General features: G+C 39.1%; 1 protein-coding gene and 1 long non-coding RNA gene across 2 annotated transcripts; both read left to right on the top strand.

Annotated features, from left to right (window-relative positions):
• The first annotated feature begins 474 nt into the window (after window positions 1-474).
• On the top strand, window positions 475-4,681 carry LOC137871120 (uncharacterized). Its single transcript, XR_011102780.1, has 3 exons — window positions 475-558; window positions 829-888; window positions 4,563-4,681. It is a non-coding gene; the product is annotated as an uncharacterized lncRNA (long non-coding RNA).
• A 1,230-nt stretch (window positions 4,682-5,911) lies between these two features.
• On the top strand, window positions 5,912-19,020 carry adgrf3b (adhesion G protein-coupled receptor F3b). The gene is made up of 16 exons (XM_068709216.1): window positions 5,912-5,921; window positions 6,349-6,498; window positions 7,210-7,362; window positions 7,587-7,648; window positions 7,759-7,817; window positions 9,159-9,286; window positions 10,899-11,129; window positions 11,784-12,017; window positions 12,201-12,338; window positions 12,513-12,703; window positions 13,201-13,386; window positions 15,647-16,978; window positions 17,535-17,576; window positions 17,787-17,816; window positions 17,901-17,977; window positions 18,395-19,020. Exons 1-15 carry the CDS (start codon window positions 5,912-5,914, stop codon window positions 17,967-17,969), a joined length of 3,015 nt encoding a protein of 1,004 aa, XP_068565317.1. The 3' UTR covers window positions 17,970-17,977; window positions 18,395-19,020.
• The last annotated feature ends 57 nt before the right edge of the window (window positions 19,021-19,077 follow it).

Raw genomic sequence — 19,077 nt, 5'->3', positions numbered from 1 at the left:
CCTATACATAATAACACTATTAGTTTTTCTTGTAAATGTTCCCCTTGAATCTCAGAGATTCTCCAAGTTTGTTTTTTTTGGGAACAACTTTAGTCTCTGCGTAAACCCCACTACTTTGCTGGATTAAAAAATATATATATATATTTAGTCAAAAGAACCATGAAACAACCAGTTTTATGATAATCAAGGATCTTCAGGTTCCAAAAGGCCGGCTGACTCAAAGAGAGGGCACAAGCTCTCCTGGTTTCACGAGACAGACGGCTCTGTGACCTCCTGAAGGAGAATGCTTGATTTGGTAGACAAATGTCCATGGAAAGCTGAAAGGCTGTGTTTGTATCCTCACCAGTCCAGTTGACATGGAGACATGCCATCAATGCAAATATCCTCCCGGCACAAAGTCATAACTTAAGTGTGTACCATACCAGCACCCCCGCCCCAACACACACACCTAACCCAGTCTGACAGATGTACTCACTCGCTTTGACTCTAATTCTGACGCGTACCTGACAGATATGGAGTACAGTCGGACCTCTCCATGACACTGGGTGTAAAGCCAAGGTAAGAGCTTTTTATGAATGTATTCATGTGTTTTTATTAATGTAATCAAGTCTAAACGGGCTGTCTTTTTAAATTCTGGCAGCTCTTCTTGTTTCTGTTGCAATAGAAACCGTCAGTGTTTCAACATCAAAATGAAATGCTTTACCATTCACTATAAAAATGCACATGCTATAAATGCAATAAATAATAAGGAACAGTCCAACCAGTATAACAGGAAATCTACAGGCCAAAGAACAGACATTTTTAACCTATATTTTTGATATCATTAAGGTGGACTGCATGGACTTTTCTCTACGTACATGAATAAGTGACTGCAGAGAAGAATCTCAAGTAAGTGAATGGGTGATTTGCTCTCACTTTAATTGGGAGAAATAGAAAATAGTTTTCCCTCCCTGGTAAAGCACCTGCTGAGTGGAAGCAGATTAACTGAGTCCTTCTGCGAACATTGAGGTAAAGTGCTGACTGATGAATGCCCTGCAGATTTGCTTTAAGAAATGCAAAAAAATTTGAGATTGGAATTTTAAGTTTGTGACACATGTTTAGTTTTCGTTGAAAACCGTGTTTATGATTAATGTGCAAATCAAAATAACGTTTAAAAAACAAAACCACCATGGCAACACAACAATCTAAACAAAGATGGACATTGTAAGCTTCAAAACTAATAACCTCTCAAACTCAAATTTATCACTATGAGCGGATTATTATGATTGATTTAAATTTCATTTATTTCTCATACAGATTATCATCTAATTGACGTTTGCATATTTTTTACTGAATATAAAGTAAACGTAAAGTAAAGTGAACACTATAAGCAAATTGTTTAAACATTATTTGTATAGGAAATATTTCGTCCCGAGCTTCTTGAACAGTTGACTACTGCAACCGTAATCAGTCTCCACTGTATCATTATTGTTATGGTATCTTATAATAGTTACAATGGTAAAGACATTGAGGTGTCCCTGTTATTGTGTCCAACTCTTATAGTCCAATACAGTACAATAAGTCTTTTTTGTCCACCAGGGTAATAATCTGTCTTTGGCTCGCAGGAAACAAAATACAAACATAAAAGTTAATAACAACCAATGTGACACATTAGAACAGTTCATGTCTGTGGCTTAGATCTACTCAGTCAATTTCGTGAGTTTAGTATAGTCATGGCACTTGGGATGAACAACTTGTCTCCCGGAGCTCAAACTGGCTGAAAAGAGGATGGGAGCTATCGACCTGGATACTCTTCGTTTTCTTCTTCCTTTCTGGAAAAAGTTGAGTCAAGTGCTTTTAGGGTTTGCCAACTATTTTTATTGCCATTGACACATTCCCAGAGAGTTTATTCTTTCATCTACAGTTGAGGTGACCGTACCAGGAAGGAGGGGATGAAAAGTTCAAACACTCTCAACAATAGTTTTGTACTCTAAAATGTACGTTATGTAGGTTAGTCAATGTATGCATTTATGTGTATGTACTGTAGGTGTGTCTTCTTTAATAGACACGTCAGCATGCTATTCTATATACATGGCCATTTTAATAGGCCTTATAACTTATAACTAATAACGCCTGTACAGTGTAATGCAACCCGACAGTTCTGTCATAAAGTAAACTTTTATTGTGCCTTTTAATCTTTTTTTTCTTCTTTTTTTTTATGTTTCAGCACTGAGGTTGTGGTTAGTGCCGTCATTGTACTGGACTACATTATATTGTCTATAGTCTGTCCATAATGATTTAAATAGGGCAGACAAAAAATATAACGTAGTCCAGTACAACACCGACATTCAAATATAAACTTATGATTGAATTTAGACCTTTTGCAACAATTTCAACAAAAACATGAACTTTGAAATGGTAGAACTTATTGCAGAGCTGTCCTATTCAATGACAATGGACTGTACAGGTTTACCTAATAAAGCAGCCATTGTGGGCCAGCATGTGGTCCAGTGTTATATAACCACAGTGCAATGATGGCTACAAGGAAGCCATGTCCTAACCCAACAAGAAAATTAGGTGGGCATGACCTGTACCACAGCGACAGTCCTCTGACCACACTGTGCACTGTTATCAGAAGCAGTGAAAACCACCAACTCCTCATTTGTATTCTTAGTGCAAATTCAAAGTGATGCAAACATGTTTGACAAGTAAAAATATGTGCTTGGTATACTTGGTGCATATAAGAGTGTCATGAAAATGTTAGGATACAACATGTTATAGTAGTGTAGATGCACCACTTTCAGACTCAAATGTAGACTGTCTATAGCTGATGTTTAAACAGCTAACACACAAATAAAATAAAATATGACAGAAAGATTCTTTTAAATTAGATACTGTGAGAAAATAAAGGAACAGCTTGCTTTGCAAAGTGTATGTGTAGTTTGTTAAAGCTGTATTTTATTCGTATGGCTTTTTAAATACAGTATTTATTTATTTTTAACCAACCTATAACAGTTACTGTTGTATTTACACACTCAGTAATATGTGTATTTCCCAAATGAAGATGATTGAAAATGTTACCTGTCTGACACAAATACCCAACATATGAGAAGACTAGATCACTGGGGAGCAACAGTTATATCATCAGCACCTTTTTGAATTATTAAGCGTAGAACTTACACTTAAACCTGCTGTAATCGATACTTTTATACGAACAATGTCAAAAATGACGATTGTCTCGCAACACTGCAGTCAAAGGCAGGGTAGGTAATCTTCAAAAACATGTTTGATATTTTTGTGGAAATTCTCATTACATCCTGACAACAATCAGTGAATCAAATGTTCTGACAAAAAAAAATTCCAGCATCTCTGGCTGTCGCAGGACTGTAACAAGTCTGTCGAATCATTTTATTCGGCCTGACCAAATAAATTAATTTCTGTCTATCTACCTGGCTGCCTACCTGTACATATTTTGCCTGCCTCATAGTGCGTCACCGGAGTCTCCTACAAGCTGGTAGCTTGACAGCTGAGGGTACTAACAATAGCCGCGTTCGTTGTTTAATTATGATAATTTGCCGACTTTCTCCCTAGATTTTGCAACTTTTGGAGCTAGTGCTGCTAGCCACTTTGACTGGAAAAGAGTTTGCAACACTGAGCTTTTTTTTAGGTTTGACTTATGTCATTGTCTTTTCTGCCTGAAACCTCTGTCTTGTCCGTCCAAACCTTGGAATTAGCAATATGCAAATGCTGTTATTTGCTTCAGCGCAGAGGAGGGTTCATTTGTTTTTATATTTGCTTAGCAAAAGTGAGGGCTGCTCTCTGCTTCCGTTAAGAGATAGTGCATGAACCATTTCTCAGTTTTTAGAGATGGATAAAAAAAACATTTATACGCATTTACCCTCCAATACACCCATGCTTGTGATGCACTTCAGTGTTGGTTGGGGAAAATTCAACTTACCCTCCTACAATGGTTCTTATGATATGTAATAAAACTACTTGATTATGTTTAGGAAAAGTTCATGGTAAGGGATAAAATACCTACGAAAGTGCCGTTACTGAAGTATGAACGTTGTCTTTATACATCCTTGTTCCTGACTATGTGGGTTACATACAAATTGATTTTGTCAGGATATCTAAAAATTACAGGGCATTCATTTTTGTAGGTATAGCTACAAACGGGGTCACGTGATGCAGCAAAGCTAGGTAGACGCTGGCCCAGAGGCTCTTCAAACAAATCCATTTTAAAACCTTTTAAAACACCCAAAGGTATAGCTACGAACGCTGTGTGAGAATCGGCTGAAAAATTGTATCTAAAACAAAAGATCAGGGGATCAGCAAAATTATTAGGAATCATCCTCTGAGGACCATCCCGGTCAAATGTCAGTGAACAGATATCTCCCACTGTGAAACGTAACAAGTCCTGAACATTTTTCAGGAGTTTAGTAGATTGCTTGTTTAGAAGAGTGTTCATTTATATAAGTGCATCTACATACAGTATGTGCATTTGTGGGGGTGTACATTTTCAATCAATTGGTTCCTTAATTGCTGCTAATGTTTGTTTTTTTTGTTTTTTTTTACACCAGAATAACAATGTGTTCCAGGGTGTTTCTGTGTCTGATTGGAGCTGTGCATCTACACATCTACTTTCAAGTAAAGATACTCCTCAGTCACATGTTGTATATTTTTGGAACGTGGACCTTGTTTACATTTCTAATTTATTAAAATTGTTATATTCTAATATTCTAATTCAATGCACATAAATTAGTTGCATGTCTATAAACTTTTTATTCATTGACAAAAAAAATGTAATTGCAAAAATGTTAGGTTGTGTTAATTCAGCACTAAAAAGATACAATTTATATATTTTAATTTGACTTAAGAGTGAATTACACCTATGACAGAAAGGCTAATTCTGTTGTTTGCCTGTTCTTGTCATTGCAGGTCCTTGCAGCAGGTGAGTCGCTTAGCTACATTGTCGTATAGGATGCTTTGGTAAAATACAACTAAAAACCTGGGCCAGGATTAAAGGCCTGGTCTCACCAGCATCTTGATAGTGCTGACCTTTGAGGGGACGGGAACCAGAGAGTCTGAGTTAGCTATTGTAGCCTATTAGCTTTGTTGCTGCATTTATTTAACCTCCTCTGTCAGAGTGAAAACTGCCACAAAAGAGCAATGGTTTGTGGACAGTTATGCAAACTTACTGTCCCGACCAAGCTAACCTACTGTTAGCGACCTAGCTATGCTAAGGAGCTTTGAGATTTTTATTTTTCCTCTTCTATTACTCTTTTATTAAACAACATGTTGTTCAATGGTGGGCAAAATGACTGGGGAAGTAAAACAGAACAGTAGATAGCAAAGAAAGGGAAACTCCTAGACCATTTATGACTCAAGCTGGCGTGAAAGCAGGTTAGCGGTTAGCTTACCAGCTTCAGCGAGTACTCACCAAGCTTATACAACCAAATATTTTGCAAAGACTTGCAGATTAATTTCGATGTACCACTTCGTGTGACCAGGCTTTTCCCCCGTATGCTCTGAAATTAAATTTAGATTCACTGGATAACAAATCCTTACAAATTTATTTTCAAACCATGCAGTTATGGGATTCCAAAGTGAAAGGATGCAATGCATCATGTAGTTAAAGGGTAACTTCTGTATTTTTCAACTTGGACCCTATATCCCAATGCTTTTGCGTCTAACTGACAAATAGGAACAACAATTTTGTTACTTGGTCCATTATTGAGCGAGGGCGCTGCAGACGACAGTCGCAATGTAATCATATCAGTGCCATTTGGCACCGTCAATTTACATCTATTAAAGTGCTTGTTTTGGACACTGACAGGCTCTGATTGTTGTTAAAAGCTTCCAAGAACAAGAAGTCTTGTTCTGAAATATCGCAAGGTGACGTGTTGCCGGAAGACGAACGCTGGGAGCCATGGAGCCATGTACAGTTTTGGAGTACATTGAACATATCTAAAATATGTTCAATGTCATGGCTAAATATTTAGATGATTTTGACGATGTGTGTGTAAAAAGAAAAGTATTTTAAATTTTATGTAAGGTTCTTTCCATAATGTTCTTCTTCTAATGACAATCTGAACATGTCAGGTGGTTAAAACAAACACTTTTAGTGACGTTGATGCTGCAAAATTGCCCTCGCAGCCCATTTAGCGGTTGTCAGTTACAGTATTCACCTTCAATACTAAAAGAAAAACATGGTAAAATAGGGTCCAGTTTATATATATCGTATGCTTGGTTTATAGTGGTTCTCTCCAGTGTCAACAACTTCAGTCAATGCATTATATCCCTTTATAATTCAACCCAGTTGCTCAAAACACAAAGAGATAACACATTCAATATCTTGTGTTGCAGTTGAAGATGTCTACATTGCCGAGCTGATGGTGGAAAGCAATGTCACTCTGGAGTCCAATACTATCCTGTCAGCTTTTAATTTGACCACTGCAGTGTCCAACAGCACAACTTCCCACAAAGTGACCCTCTCACACAGTGAACTGATAGCAGGTATTACGCTGAAGCTCTTTCGTCTTACTCTGGTTGTTTATGCAATCAGTTCTTCTATAATACAGTAAGTAAGTTATCGATTGTGGTCGGCAGCATGCAATACAGTTCAGCATGCAAATCCACATTTCAGCAATAGAGAGAGACAATGAGTACTCCATATCGTAAGAGTTTTGAAGTTTCGAAAATATGACACCCTACGTTCCTCTCTAGTGTCAGTTACTCCGGTTCTGTCGAGTGAAGCCAATGCAGAATTATCTTAAAACTTGCATTCTCTCTACTGACCATCAGGGGGCAACTCCTCTTGTTGCAAAAAGAAGTCTGATGATATGGAAGTTTTTGAGAAAATGACTCTACTTCTTTCTTGATTTATTCCCTCAGTAAACGTTGTAAACATGAGTTTATGGTCTCAATGTCTAGTTTCAATTCTTCTTCAATACAGCATGATGTTCATTTAGTAAATTATGGTCCATTTCGAGTCAAATAAAGCACAGTATGCTTTTGGGCCATTAACTAGGCTGCCATATTTGACGAGTTTGGAGAAAGAAAAAGCTGTAACTTTCCATCATATGTAATCAAACCACACTGTCCTGGTAAAGCCGATTGGAGCATTAGAGTATTTTCACATTCTCTGTCTTATATTTAGTCTTGAAGAGAAATACTTGAAAACCAAGTTCTCTGGGACTTTAATGACGACTGTGCTTTTCATTCTAGAGTGCCTGATTGTTGGAGATGAATCCACTTGCAACTGCAGTACCGGCTACATTTGGAGCAATCTAGTGTGCTATGAATACAACTGTTGCCGGGAAACTCCCTGTGCACAAAACGTGTCCCAGATCACACCACTCTGCGTTGCCAAAGTCAAAGGTAACATTCCTGATGCCTGTCAAATGTCCCTCCTATTTTGCCGAGTTTGTGCAAGTCTTTATTGTTGACGAGTTACTGTATTTTGTAAATTAGTGTTGTCCATTGTAAATGGAACAAGGGTCACTGTAATCTGAAAGTGTTCCTGCATAATACTCTTTACTGTTTTTCTATATGGACAAATTGCTTGTTGAAATCTGGACTGAAAATCTTTGTAATCAACACAGTTCACATCAATGGATCGGTTACATTGAATACAGACAATTGGAATGACATCAACAATACCAAGGTACATCTCTCTCTCTCTCTGATCACAAATATCTAGTTCTAAATTATTTAAAATGTTTACTGTAATCCACAAGTCAAATATAAATGATTCAACGATCTTTCTTTTCAAAGCTTAAAACTGAATTTGAAGACCTGAATGGCTTTGAGTACCTGAATATAACCGGTCCGAGGTATTGTAGTGTACTTTCTATTTTTTTGTCAAAGAACATCTATGACTGAAATTAATGGTGCAAGAGCATCTTCAACTAGTCTTGACCTAGAGAATTAGATTGGTAAAGTTTTTTTGGGTGGGGGGCAGTACAACTCGTTAAGGGATGCACTAGAGGCAAAGAAGATGTGTTCGTCTCAGCATGTCCTCACTACAAAGTCATCGAATACGGCAAGCTTGGTTAGTGGCCCAGCGGTTCAGGACTTTTATCCAAGAGACCAGGGTCCATGTCCTGGGTGAAACCAAAAGTCAACACTGACTCAAATTAAGTCATGTAATAGGTAACGTTGTGCTACATTACGCTACTTAGGTTACATCATGTAGGTTACAAAAAGTTATGTAGCATACATAGCATATATAACAAGCATAGTTAGCGTTTGTAATTAGCATACTTAGAGTACATAACAAGCATACTTAGCATATGTACCAACATACTTAGTGTACGTATGTAACAAGAGTACTGAGTGTACTTAGTGTACCTAACAAGCACACGTAAAAAGCTACTTAGCATGCATAACAAGCTTCCTTAGCGTATGTAACAAGCGTACTTAGCGTATGTGACAACCATACTTAGCCCACATTACTTAGTCCACTTAACTACATAATAAACCTATACTTATGTAAAATGTATTTTGCAAAGACAGTGTAAGCATTTCTTTGGAGCATGTGGCTAGGCATAACACAGTGCACCTTTTAACCAAAGCCAACTCTTCTTGAACTACACTGGCTGATGAACCGATGCCCTTGTCGTATTACCTGGTATTACCTGGAGACTACACCCTGACTTTGGAGCATACTTCAGTTAAGCTGTCCTGCCGCCTCACGTTACACTTTATTCTACTTACTTACTTTTATTTTTTTGTCATGTGTAAAACTGACGCTGGAGGGGTCCATAGAGCATCCTAGTTTGAAGTGTTTGAAGGGCCACTGACCAAGCTGCCGTATTCAACGAGTTGGGAGGTTGGTTTGTCTCTGCTTGGTTCTGAACTCTCCATTATTCTAAACAAAATGTGACTAAAAGTTCACTGACTTCAATTTCCCAGGCCTCTTGTCAAAGCCTGTGCACCTTGTCGGGAGGTTTTTGATTTGTGTGAATAAAGCATGGTGAAAAGTTGCCTCTCATTCCGTCTGAACACACCTTAAAAATGAGCATGGCCTACAGCATGTAATATACAAATAAGCTTTGAAAGGAGTCACACTTTGGTTGTTAGCATTTCTGTTTCAAATCTCATAATACTTTTATCACAAATACAAACCAATTTTCTCACTAACCACTGATCTTTCATTGATCCACATCTTAAAGGCTGGACAACAATAAAGTTGTTGACTTTGAGGCAGCAGTCAGCGTCAAATTTCCCACTTCTAAACTTCAAACCATCATCAGTAATCTGGAATCCCATTTTGGAGCTGTGCTTAAGGTCGACACTATAGGTCAGTATGAAAGGGTTTATCTTCAGTCATTTAGATCATGTTGACTCTGTAACTATTTATTAGCTGTTGTATTGCATGCGCTCAACAGACTACTATCTGTGTATTTACGCAAAGGGTAACGCCTGGGCTTCACGGCCCGCGTGAGCAGCGTGGTTCAGCTGGGTGCCGGCTTTCAAGGTCCCGCCTATTTTTTCTGCATACAGTGAAATAGACACTAAAAATTTACTTTTTACGGTTTATTGGTATCATCCCAGCAACATTACATTTCGATCTCTATATGATCTGCAGATATATTGAAATAAAAAATATACTTCAAAATAAAAGCCCTGTAGCACTTTTCAATGGACAAAAACTCTTCATTACCTCCCTCACACAAGGCTTTCATTCCGAAATATTTGCAGGACAGTGATGACAGTGTGACTTGCACGCCTTCATAAATTAAATGAGGAATTGAGGAATAGTTTAGTGCTACTGTCAATCCAGTAATTTTATAGTAGACGAAAAAGTTATGCAAAGCTTTGATTCGGCTCGTGGAAATTCCATCCCCAGGGAGTCACAGCAGGACGGAGTTCCTGGTCTGACCTGTGTGTCAGCAGCAACAGAAAGTTTGCTGAACGTGTGGGGAGTCGGGGCAGTCCCCCAGGATCAGGCCCACGTGGTTGGAGTTTGCACCGTTGGCTGTATCCGATTTAACTGCAAACAGAAGGTCCCTTTGTCTGGGTCTGCTGCATGTTATACTTCCTGCGAAGTTAGCATAGTCATTTTTTAATGTTTTAAATCAAAATTGTACACACTGCAACTTTTTAATCTTTAAAAGATCATTCTTTTTGCCACTGGCCGGTAGACAAGACTAAAAGTCTTCAGTGGTCTTTAGAAGCTGAGATGTTCATCACACCCCACAATCAGGGTTGCCAGGTCTGTGTGCCAAAACCAGCCCAATTGCCAATACAACTGGCCCAGACTCACCAGAACTCAAAATATGCCGCTGCCAAACCCTAAACACTGCTTTTAAAGTCGAGCAAAAATGCTATTATTGCCAAATGTATTGTGATATCTCTAAAGTAACACCAAAAATGTTTAATGGTTTTCCCTGTTAGCATTTTTATTACCACAATTTCAACTCATGGTGCATGAGTTGAAATTGTGGTAATAAAAATGCTTAACCTGTTAATTTACAGCATTTTGATATTATGATCACAATAAATATGTAAATATGTGAATTTACTGAGCTTTGGTTTCATCCCCCGCCACAATTTCTATCCATTCTTTAATTCCATTTTCACTTTCCCATGCTTTTGTATATTCCTTTATGTATTTTGCTCACTTATCGGGCATCATTTCTTCCCAGTGGTTAACTTCCTTTTCCCAGATTTAAGATAAATTGTCATTGGTCAATGACCTAACATTAAAATGACCAATCATCCACTGAGATGAGTGAGTATGCATCATGGACACTGAATCAGAAGTCTTTGAGGTATCTCTGTACCAAAGTCTTGGATAGACAGAAGACTGTAACAAACCGATGGGTTGTCATTGAAAAGCGATACCGCCTACTTCTACTCTGATCATAATTATTGTATTGCTGTGTATTTATATGGCCTTCTTCACACAGGATTGGTCACCATAGAGGCCCCAGAGACTCCAGTGTGCTATAAGTCGGTGCCGGTATTGAAATGCACATTTGAGGAGAGGACAGGCAGTGCTGGCTGGAGCTTGAACAAGAAGTATCAGCGTTTTGAGCTCAACACTGGCAGCGTTGTGAATCTGGACTCCAACTGTGCCACACCGCAATACAATTCTTGTATCATAGTCACACTCCAGAAGGTGACAGGCCTTTGGTCAGGCGAGTACAGAGCTAAGATATACTGAGTTTTGACTTCTTATTTGGTACACATTGTAATCACCATAAAGAAGATTTTGTATTTATTCATAGAGCACCCTACATTAATTCCAGGGGGTGCCATTTTTTGCTGACAGTTACTGCACTGGTAATGGGATTGGTGCAATATCTCTATCTTAGCCGTTGCTTAGCCCCATGTGTGAATTGAGAGCTTCATGACTCCGCACGTTAGTTACACCGTGTCACGCTTCACATCGCAGAGTAGTCTGCGGGATGTGTACAGTAAGCACAGGGCTACTCATTGCTGCGTGTTTTGGTAGTCTGGTCATCAACCCGACCCATGAAAGAGATACTGCTAACTCTAGCTAGACCCCTCTCCTTTATGTTAAGCCAACAAACACTGAGTGTCCCGGAGTGGGGTCACTCCATGGTCTTATATTCTAATGGTCATATGTTGTATTGGTCAGTGCTCACAATCTAATACTGTCATACATATATTATATATCAGTCACAGGGGCCATTTTTATGTAGAGCAACTACTTTTGGTTTCATGGAATTGGTTGATTCCAAGACAAATCTGCTGGTGACTCTTCTGATCTGAGTCACATTCAGCCCATTGCAGCTGTTGCATGAATTGTTCCTACACATGCCCTGCAGGCTTATACGAGTGTGGATTCACCAGCGGGTCAGTCAGGCACACAGCCAAGGCACAGCTGAATGTGACACTGCTGCCTGATACGATCGCCATGACGATCAACCCTCTCAGTGCGGACTGTTCGGGGCTGGACATGGTTCCTGTGACGGTCAATGCCACCATCTCAAAAACCCCAGAGAGCTTTGACGTTCTGTGGCACTACATGGGTAAACGGGAAAATAATCAAAACATGAAGCGTAAGTCAGTCCTGCAGTATCTCTCAAGTTTTTCTGTCCCCTTTGCTTCCTTTTATTAGCCGCTGCATGAAATGTTTCTTCACTTTATAACACCAACGCAAAATTAAATTCACAATATTTCTGCAAAATGCACACATTTCCACAACCGCAAACCTAACCCTGATAATTACTCTTTCTTTACAGTTGTTGGAGATGACCAGGTCTACACTTTCACTGCTGATGTCAAATGCGATAACAAAACCAAACAACACGTTTCTGTCTCTTTTAAGAACATCAAGGATCAAACAAAAAGTGCAGAAGTGTATATCCCAGTCGTTCATGGTAACGTATTATTCTCATTTTATTTCATCTGTTTATTTTCAACTTAGTCTCTGGTATATGATATATTGTTATAATGTCAGAGTACTGTATTACTTTGTTTATAGTTACATTCATTAGCAATGTCTCTTGCATACTAATTTACAATACTACTAATTTCCTATATTTTTGTCTAAGATGGTACAACATTTTGCAAGGAAGATGACCCTTGGCCAAAATCCCCAGCTGGAGACACAATGATTAGTAGCACATGTGAAGCGGGCAGGGTTGGCTATAAGTCACGCACTTGTGAAGTCACTGGCAACTGGCAGGATGTGTTCTTCTACTGCATCAACGAAGAGTTGAACAAAGTTTCAAATGCTGCAGACGTAAGTGTGGCAAAATTATAAAGTTCTATCCAACTTTCTTTATCAGACCTTATTTACTCACATGGAAATATTACATTGAGTAAGTTTATTTAGACTTTTATGCATTGATGGTCCTAAAGATTTGTCAAGAGAAAAGTTCTTTTGGGATGTAGGAATCTGAGATAAATTAATGTTTCCAACTAATTTCTTATTATATTGTGTATTGATTTTGTGTGTTGAAACAAATGATTAAACTGTCTACTGTTCTCCAACAAATAATAAATCCTTAGCAGACCTTATAACTCAAGAGAAAACTTAGTTTTCAGAACTTTACAGTAAAATCAGTTTTGCGTGTAGGATGTGACAACTTTGCAGTATCTCAAAACCACAGAACACAGACAGAACCTTATAATTCCAAGTTTACGACTGTTTTGACCTCATCTACATTTTGTGTGGGGATGTAACTTGTGTGTTTTTGTACATTATTACATGAAGCTGTTTTTTGGTTTTGTTTCTAGAACTTCCTGAAGGGACTAGGGGCTACCCAGGAGATGGCCAAGAATATATTTACAGGACTTAAAAACATTTCTACATCTGAGTCTTATTCCAGTGACTCTATCGCCGACGTTATCGCTTCCATAAATATTCTTGATGTGATGGCCAGGGCATCGGAGAACATTACCTTGCAAGCTGACATCTTACCTGTAAGCCCCTGTTGATTATTACTTTCACTGTAATACATGTGGAGTTTTAAGCTTGAAGCTTAATGCTTGATCTTGGAAACAGCAGTTTGAAGCCCAGTTCCACCGATAACATTGGTTTTAAAAACCTCCTGTCATCAAAGCGATTGATCGGTCGACCCCTAGATCCTAGACACTTGTGTGTGAGATGAGGCATATCTTCCATAAAAAGCCATAATCCAGTTAGCTTCCACTTGACGGGGTGATTTTATTTTAGGTGTTTTGATCAGCCCAGGCTCATCCGTTCCAAAGTAAGCTAGCTAAGTAGCATTCTTGCTAAAAAAAATATATATATATATATATTACAAATGGAAACAAATTCTTGGCTCCCTTGGCCTGCGTTTAAATCAACAGTGAGTAACTTTTAGGGGGATTTCTTGGCAGATATTAATATAATATTCACAACTATGTTTTAATCAGTTTATAATCACCCAAAACTAAGACTCTTTAGCTAACAAAAAGCCATTTATATCTACGTAGGGAGCAGGTCGTCTTTGAAGGAGTCCGCCGTCTTGCACCTCCATGTTTCTACAGCAGCCCAGAATGGACAAACTGGTTCTGGCCATAGCCTTTCGCATTTTTACGCCATCTGAAGGTGGGGATGCGTTCTGAAATCCGGTGTTAAACGGGCCCCGGCACTAAATAATTAAAGATTGTAGTATTGATAAGCCCGGACATAACTGTTGCTTTTTATTAGTACTATTTAATGTTTTGGTGTCATTATCACGCTGCAGTGCGCATTCGCTCTGCTCTCTCTATCGGGCTGAGCTCCTCAAACTACACACACACACATAGACACAAACGTACGAAGCGCCAGCAGATAGATAGCTGTGGTGAGGTGATCCAGGTGAAGTGAAGATTACTCGAGTTGACTGTACGTGCAATAAAATATTTGCGGAAAAAAAGCCAATACTGTATCAATACATCTGTGCAACAAGAACGCGCCGCAACTGAAGGCCAACTGGTACAAGCAGTGATTAAAATTCCAACCCAATCAAGACAAACACTGCCAACTCAACAGGGACCACCAGAAGCATCCCGTTGCAACTACTTTACGTGGCTGGGCTGTCGGAACCTTTTTTTGAGTCACAAGGATTCAGCATTTACAAGAAACCATGCAACACCATCTCTGCTGGTACACACACACACACACACACACACACACATCATATACTACAGAGGCTAAAAGCTTAATAAAGAATACTTTAATAAAAATATGCAGTTACACTGTCATAGATCGTGTTTTAAACATGCGCTTACAAATACAAGTGAAGTTCTCGTGAAGCTCTACATCCTCCAAAGCTTTACATAATTCTTACACACTCCAGTCACTCTACAGGTAGCCGGTTGAGTCCGTCTAACCATTGCTGTTTGTTAGCCTTGTTTGTGTCTTGTTTTTTTTAGCACCAGAAGATCAAATTTAATCATAATGCTTTATGTCCTATCAAACTAACTTTTCAGAAAGGTGAAGGTGATTCTCAATTATGACATGGACCTAGTGTCTAAATGTACTGGATTTGGGCTGCTTTTGGGCACATCTGTTTTGGCTAATGAAACAAGGCTTTAACCCCACGATCAAATTAGGGATGACTGGATGACTTTGATTCATCCATGATGATTTTTTGGCCCAGATCCCCAATATGAGTCAGTTAATTTTGGGTATCTGTTGGTACAGAGTCCAAGCTGATATCTAATACTTACTGAAATGTTGATTAAATATGTATCTGACACATTTAATTAACACCTGTTGCCTACTAAATCTGACACACCTTATTTCCCCAAGTGACTAGATACAATCACTGAAGGTCCTGATTAAAAAATATGTGTTTAAGCTTGAAGAATGGAAGTTTAATTGGGAGGTTGGGACCCCTAAAACGTTGAGCAGCAACACAGTGACCTGTAACTGGTGAAAGCGTCGTCGCTTAGCAAATCTGTGCATTTTGGCAACCTCAATGTCAGAACTCGCACCAGTTCTCCCAAATAACCTTTCACATTCACACACTCTTAATTGTCATTCCATTTGCAGTGAAATGCTCACACTGTAGGCTGTGGTGGGCAAAACACATCATAGTAAAGAAAGGATTGGATTATGCTTTTTTTTAGCCAATACTAGTCCATTATATTATCACTGGATCGACACAATACCGATCCTGAGGATCAGCTTAGGACATCCCTAGATAGCATGTGCCTTAGCACTGATTATCTTTTTATTCTTCTGTTTCAGGATTTTATTAGCGCAGCAAGCAATATGTTGGACAAGTCTTGGGAGGCAGTCAACAAATCTGTCGTTCAGAAGATGTCATCAAACTACCTTCAGTCTGTGGAGAGTCTGGTGAAGAATATCAAGATCGGTAGCAAAGCGAGCAACGCAAGCAACACAAGCAACATCTTCAGTCCAAATTTACAGCTCAAATTCTGCTCGAGTAGCAACTGTAATGTGTCTGTGTTTGGCATCGGCGTGAATCTGAACAAGACCACAGGAATACTCAAAGCTGTTGCCATCAAAAATCTAACAAATAATTTAAGAAACGACTTTCTCGATACGCTGCCTACCAGCCTATTAATATCGGCCACACTGGAGAACAACAGTGATTCCTTTTTGGAAATTAAACTGGAGTTCCCCGAGAAAACGCTGAATGACAACACTAAACCTTACTGCGTCTTCTGGAACACCAGTGAGAAGGACTGGTCAGATCTGGGATGCTTTGTTAAACCTAGTAATGGTAACCGCTCAGGTCAAGTGGTCTGCGAATGCAACCACCTGACTTCATTCTCTGTCCTCATGGCCAAGGGAGATATATCTAACGACGTCCTAGATATCATTACCTATGTGGGCCTGGGTGTGTCCATCTTTTCCTTGCTGATCTTCCTCACCGTTGAGTCTCTAGTGTGGTCAGCCGTGGTCAAGTCCAACCTTTCACATTTCCGTCACACAGCCATGGTGAACATTGCCACGTTCCTCCTGCTTGCTGACTGCAGTTTCCTGGCCTCTACTGGAGGAGTCAGTGAAACCTTGTGCCTAGTTTTAACAGTATGCAAACATCTGTTTTTCTTGGCCATGTTCAGCTGGATGCTGTGCATGAGTGTCATGCTCGTCCACCAGCTCATCTTTGTATTCAGTCCGCTGAGGAAAAGAGTCTTCATGTTCCTCTCCAGCATCATAGGCTACGTTTGCCCAATCTTAATAGTGGGATCCAGCTATGTGTATTGCAAGTACACCAACAAGCAGTACTATGATAATAAATCATGCTGGCTGGTTTATGAAAGACTCTTGGAGGGTTCCATACATGCTTTTATCCTCCCTGTTGGAACTGTGATTTTGACAAATCTCTTTTCCATGGTGGTCGTCATTACTACTCTAGTGAAGTCCTCGGCCCCTGATGCCAGCAAAGTGGATGACAAGGAGACAGCCAAAAGCATCATTAAAGTGGTGGTCTTTCTAACGCCTGTCTTTGGAGTAACATGGATTATTGGCTTCGCCCAGCTCCTATTGGAAAAGGACGATCCCATGGCTACTGTTGCTAGCTACAGTTTTACCATACTCAATTCCTTCCAGGTAATTTGAAAGCAATCCACACACCAAACCAATACCTCGGCTCAGCTAAATATATCGATTGCCAACCTGATACCAGTGCTCTCTTTAGTCTGTCTTCTTCAATCATTTTGGATCATTTATATGTGAAGTAATTAGGGATTGCCATGGCGCTAAAGCTAAGACGCCAGCCCGCCGTAACTTAAAGGGGAACTCCACTTACACTCTGAAGTTCAGTTAGCTTTAGGTCCTAGCTGGGTTAGCTTAGCCTTCATCCTTCTGGGGCAGTCGGCGCTTGCGGTGGCGTTTGGTCCAGCAGGTCTGCCTGGGTGTTCGGAAATTGTTGTGGGCGGTGACTGTCTCAAGATCCACTCCCAACAAATTAATACAATCCCCACCCTTCTATCACCAATGTTGATGAATGTATTCTGTCATATGCCATAAGTGCTCCAGTAATAAAGACAACACATTTAGACAAAAAAAGGCCACAAGCAAGACATGTAATGTAGAATTCAAAATCTTAATTTCCCAAAATATGCTTAAAAATAAAACCTGTTGTACTTCATCTCTTCTCTTGCAGGGCCTTTTCCTTTTGCTCACAGGGTGTTTTGCAGAGCAGAAGGTAGGTTTAATCAAAGCTCTATCAGTGTCAGCATGTTCATTGATTTATTGAAAATCTCCAAAATGTCCTGTGGTCACAAGTAGGGGATTCTTACCTGTACTATGAGAGGCAGGGTTTTGATGCATTGGGCCTACAAATGTTGCCAGGTACTATGTTGCTTAGTTTTACCATCTGCCCGATTTATTATGTTTTTTGTGTTACTATTAACAGGTTCGAGAGGAAATGTTAAAGCTCATAATGGTAAGTTTACCAATGAGGTCTATCCAGAATTAAACCATAAAAGATGGAAACATGCATTGTATCTCTGTTTTATTCTACCCTCAGGCAAAATCAAATGGAAAGAGTGAGAGCATGAAGAATTTGACTTCAACGACATACACGAAAGATAAATAAAGACCGAGGTCAGTCTTCTGTTACGTCATTGGCAGTCTCTTCATCTACTTGGTTCCATGCATTAATTGCATCTTCAATGCCACAAACAGTCAGCAACATTTCTCATGATTCTAATCTTTCCTCATGCAGCAGTGTATTGTTTGTAACAGTTTGGTGAATCTACCACGTGGAAAAAGGAAAGTCGCAATGTAAAATTTGATGCGACCACTTTTATTTGATTTCCGCTTTTGTGATAATAATACGTGTTGGACACTTTGACAAACAGCCAGGTCCAATGCGGCTGCAGTAACCACAGCAACTAGCATCTTAACCAACATGCTACGCTAGGTTACATGAAGTGGGAATCACTTTTGTGCCACATGCAAGCAGAATATTTAAGTGAGTTTGTGAATCTAGTCTAAAAATGTTCCATCTCTACATTTCAGATCGTGGAGACAGAAACAGCAGCTCACATGTATGCAGTTCCACTTGAAGCCCACAACTCCTAGAGTCGGCTTTGTGTTGGATTATAGTTCCTAGACAGTTACATAAGATGATATAGATAATATAGATGGATTTCCTAAAATAAGGTTCATTGTTTTATGTGGTTTATCGTAGGTATATATTACATTTTCATCTCAAGATTAATTTAACACGCTTAAGATAAAATTGTAATTCATGAATTAAATATAACACTCATTTTACTAATATTTATGTATTTGATAGAATTGACCATTATTATTATTTGCACCAGCACTGAAAGTAGTCATCCTCAGGTGACAAAGATATTACATGAAAACATCCACTCCATTAATATGTAAATCTAGCTAATGCATACATTTTTTTAAGGGTAAAGCAGATACAGATTATTTTCCATTATAAGTGCCAAAGAAATGAAACACAATACTAAATTGTCACTGTGTTTAGCTGCTTTAAGGAGGGACTGTAGATTAATCCTGACTCAAACCACATAATTGGATGTTGTGCATTCTGTACAACTAGGTTAAGCTGACTGTATTTAGAACATAGAACATAGTTTGGCATGGTTTGATAATTATGTTTTAAATGTAAATTAACAAGTTTCTACTTGAACTATAACCTGTGTGTCCAACTGCTGTATGTAGAAAGA

The sequence above is a fragment of the Cebidichthys violaceus genome, unplaced genomic scaffold (assembly GCF_023349555.1).
Source record: "Cebidichthys violaceus isolate CVI_PGR_0920_01 unplaced genomic scaffold, fCebVio1.0.p SCAF_14, whole genome shotgun sequence".
Lineage (NCBI taxonomy): Eukaryota > Metazoa > Chordata > Actinopteri > Perciformes > Stichaeidae > Cebidichthys > Cebidichthys violaceus.
The sequence above is the reverse complement of the archived record's forward strand: the minus strand, read 5'-3'. Positions and strand labels throughout refer to the sequence as shown.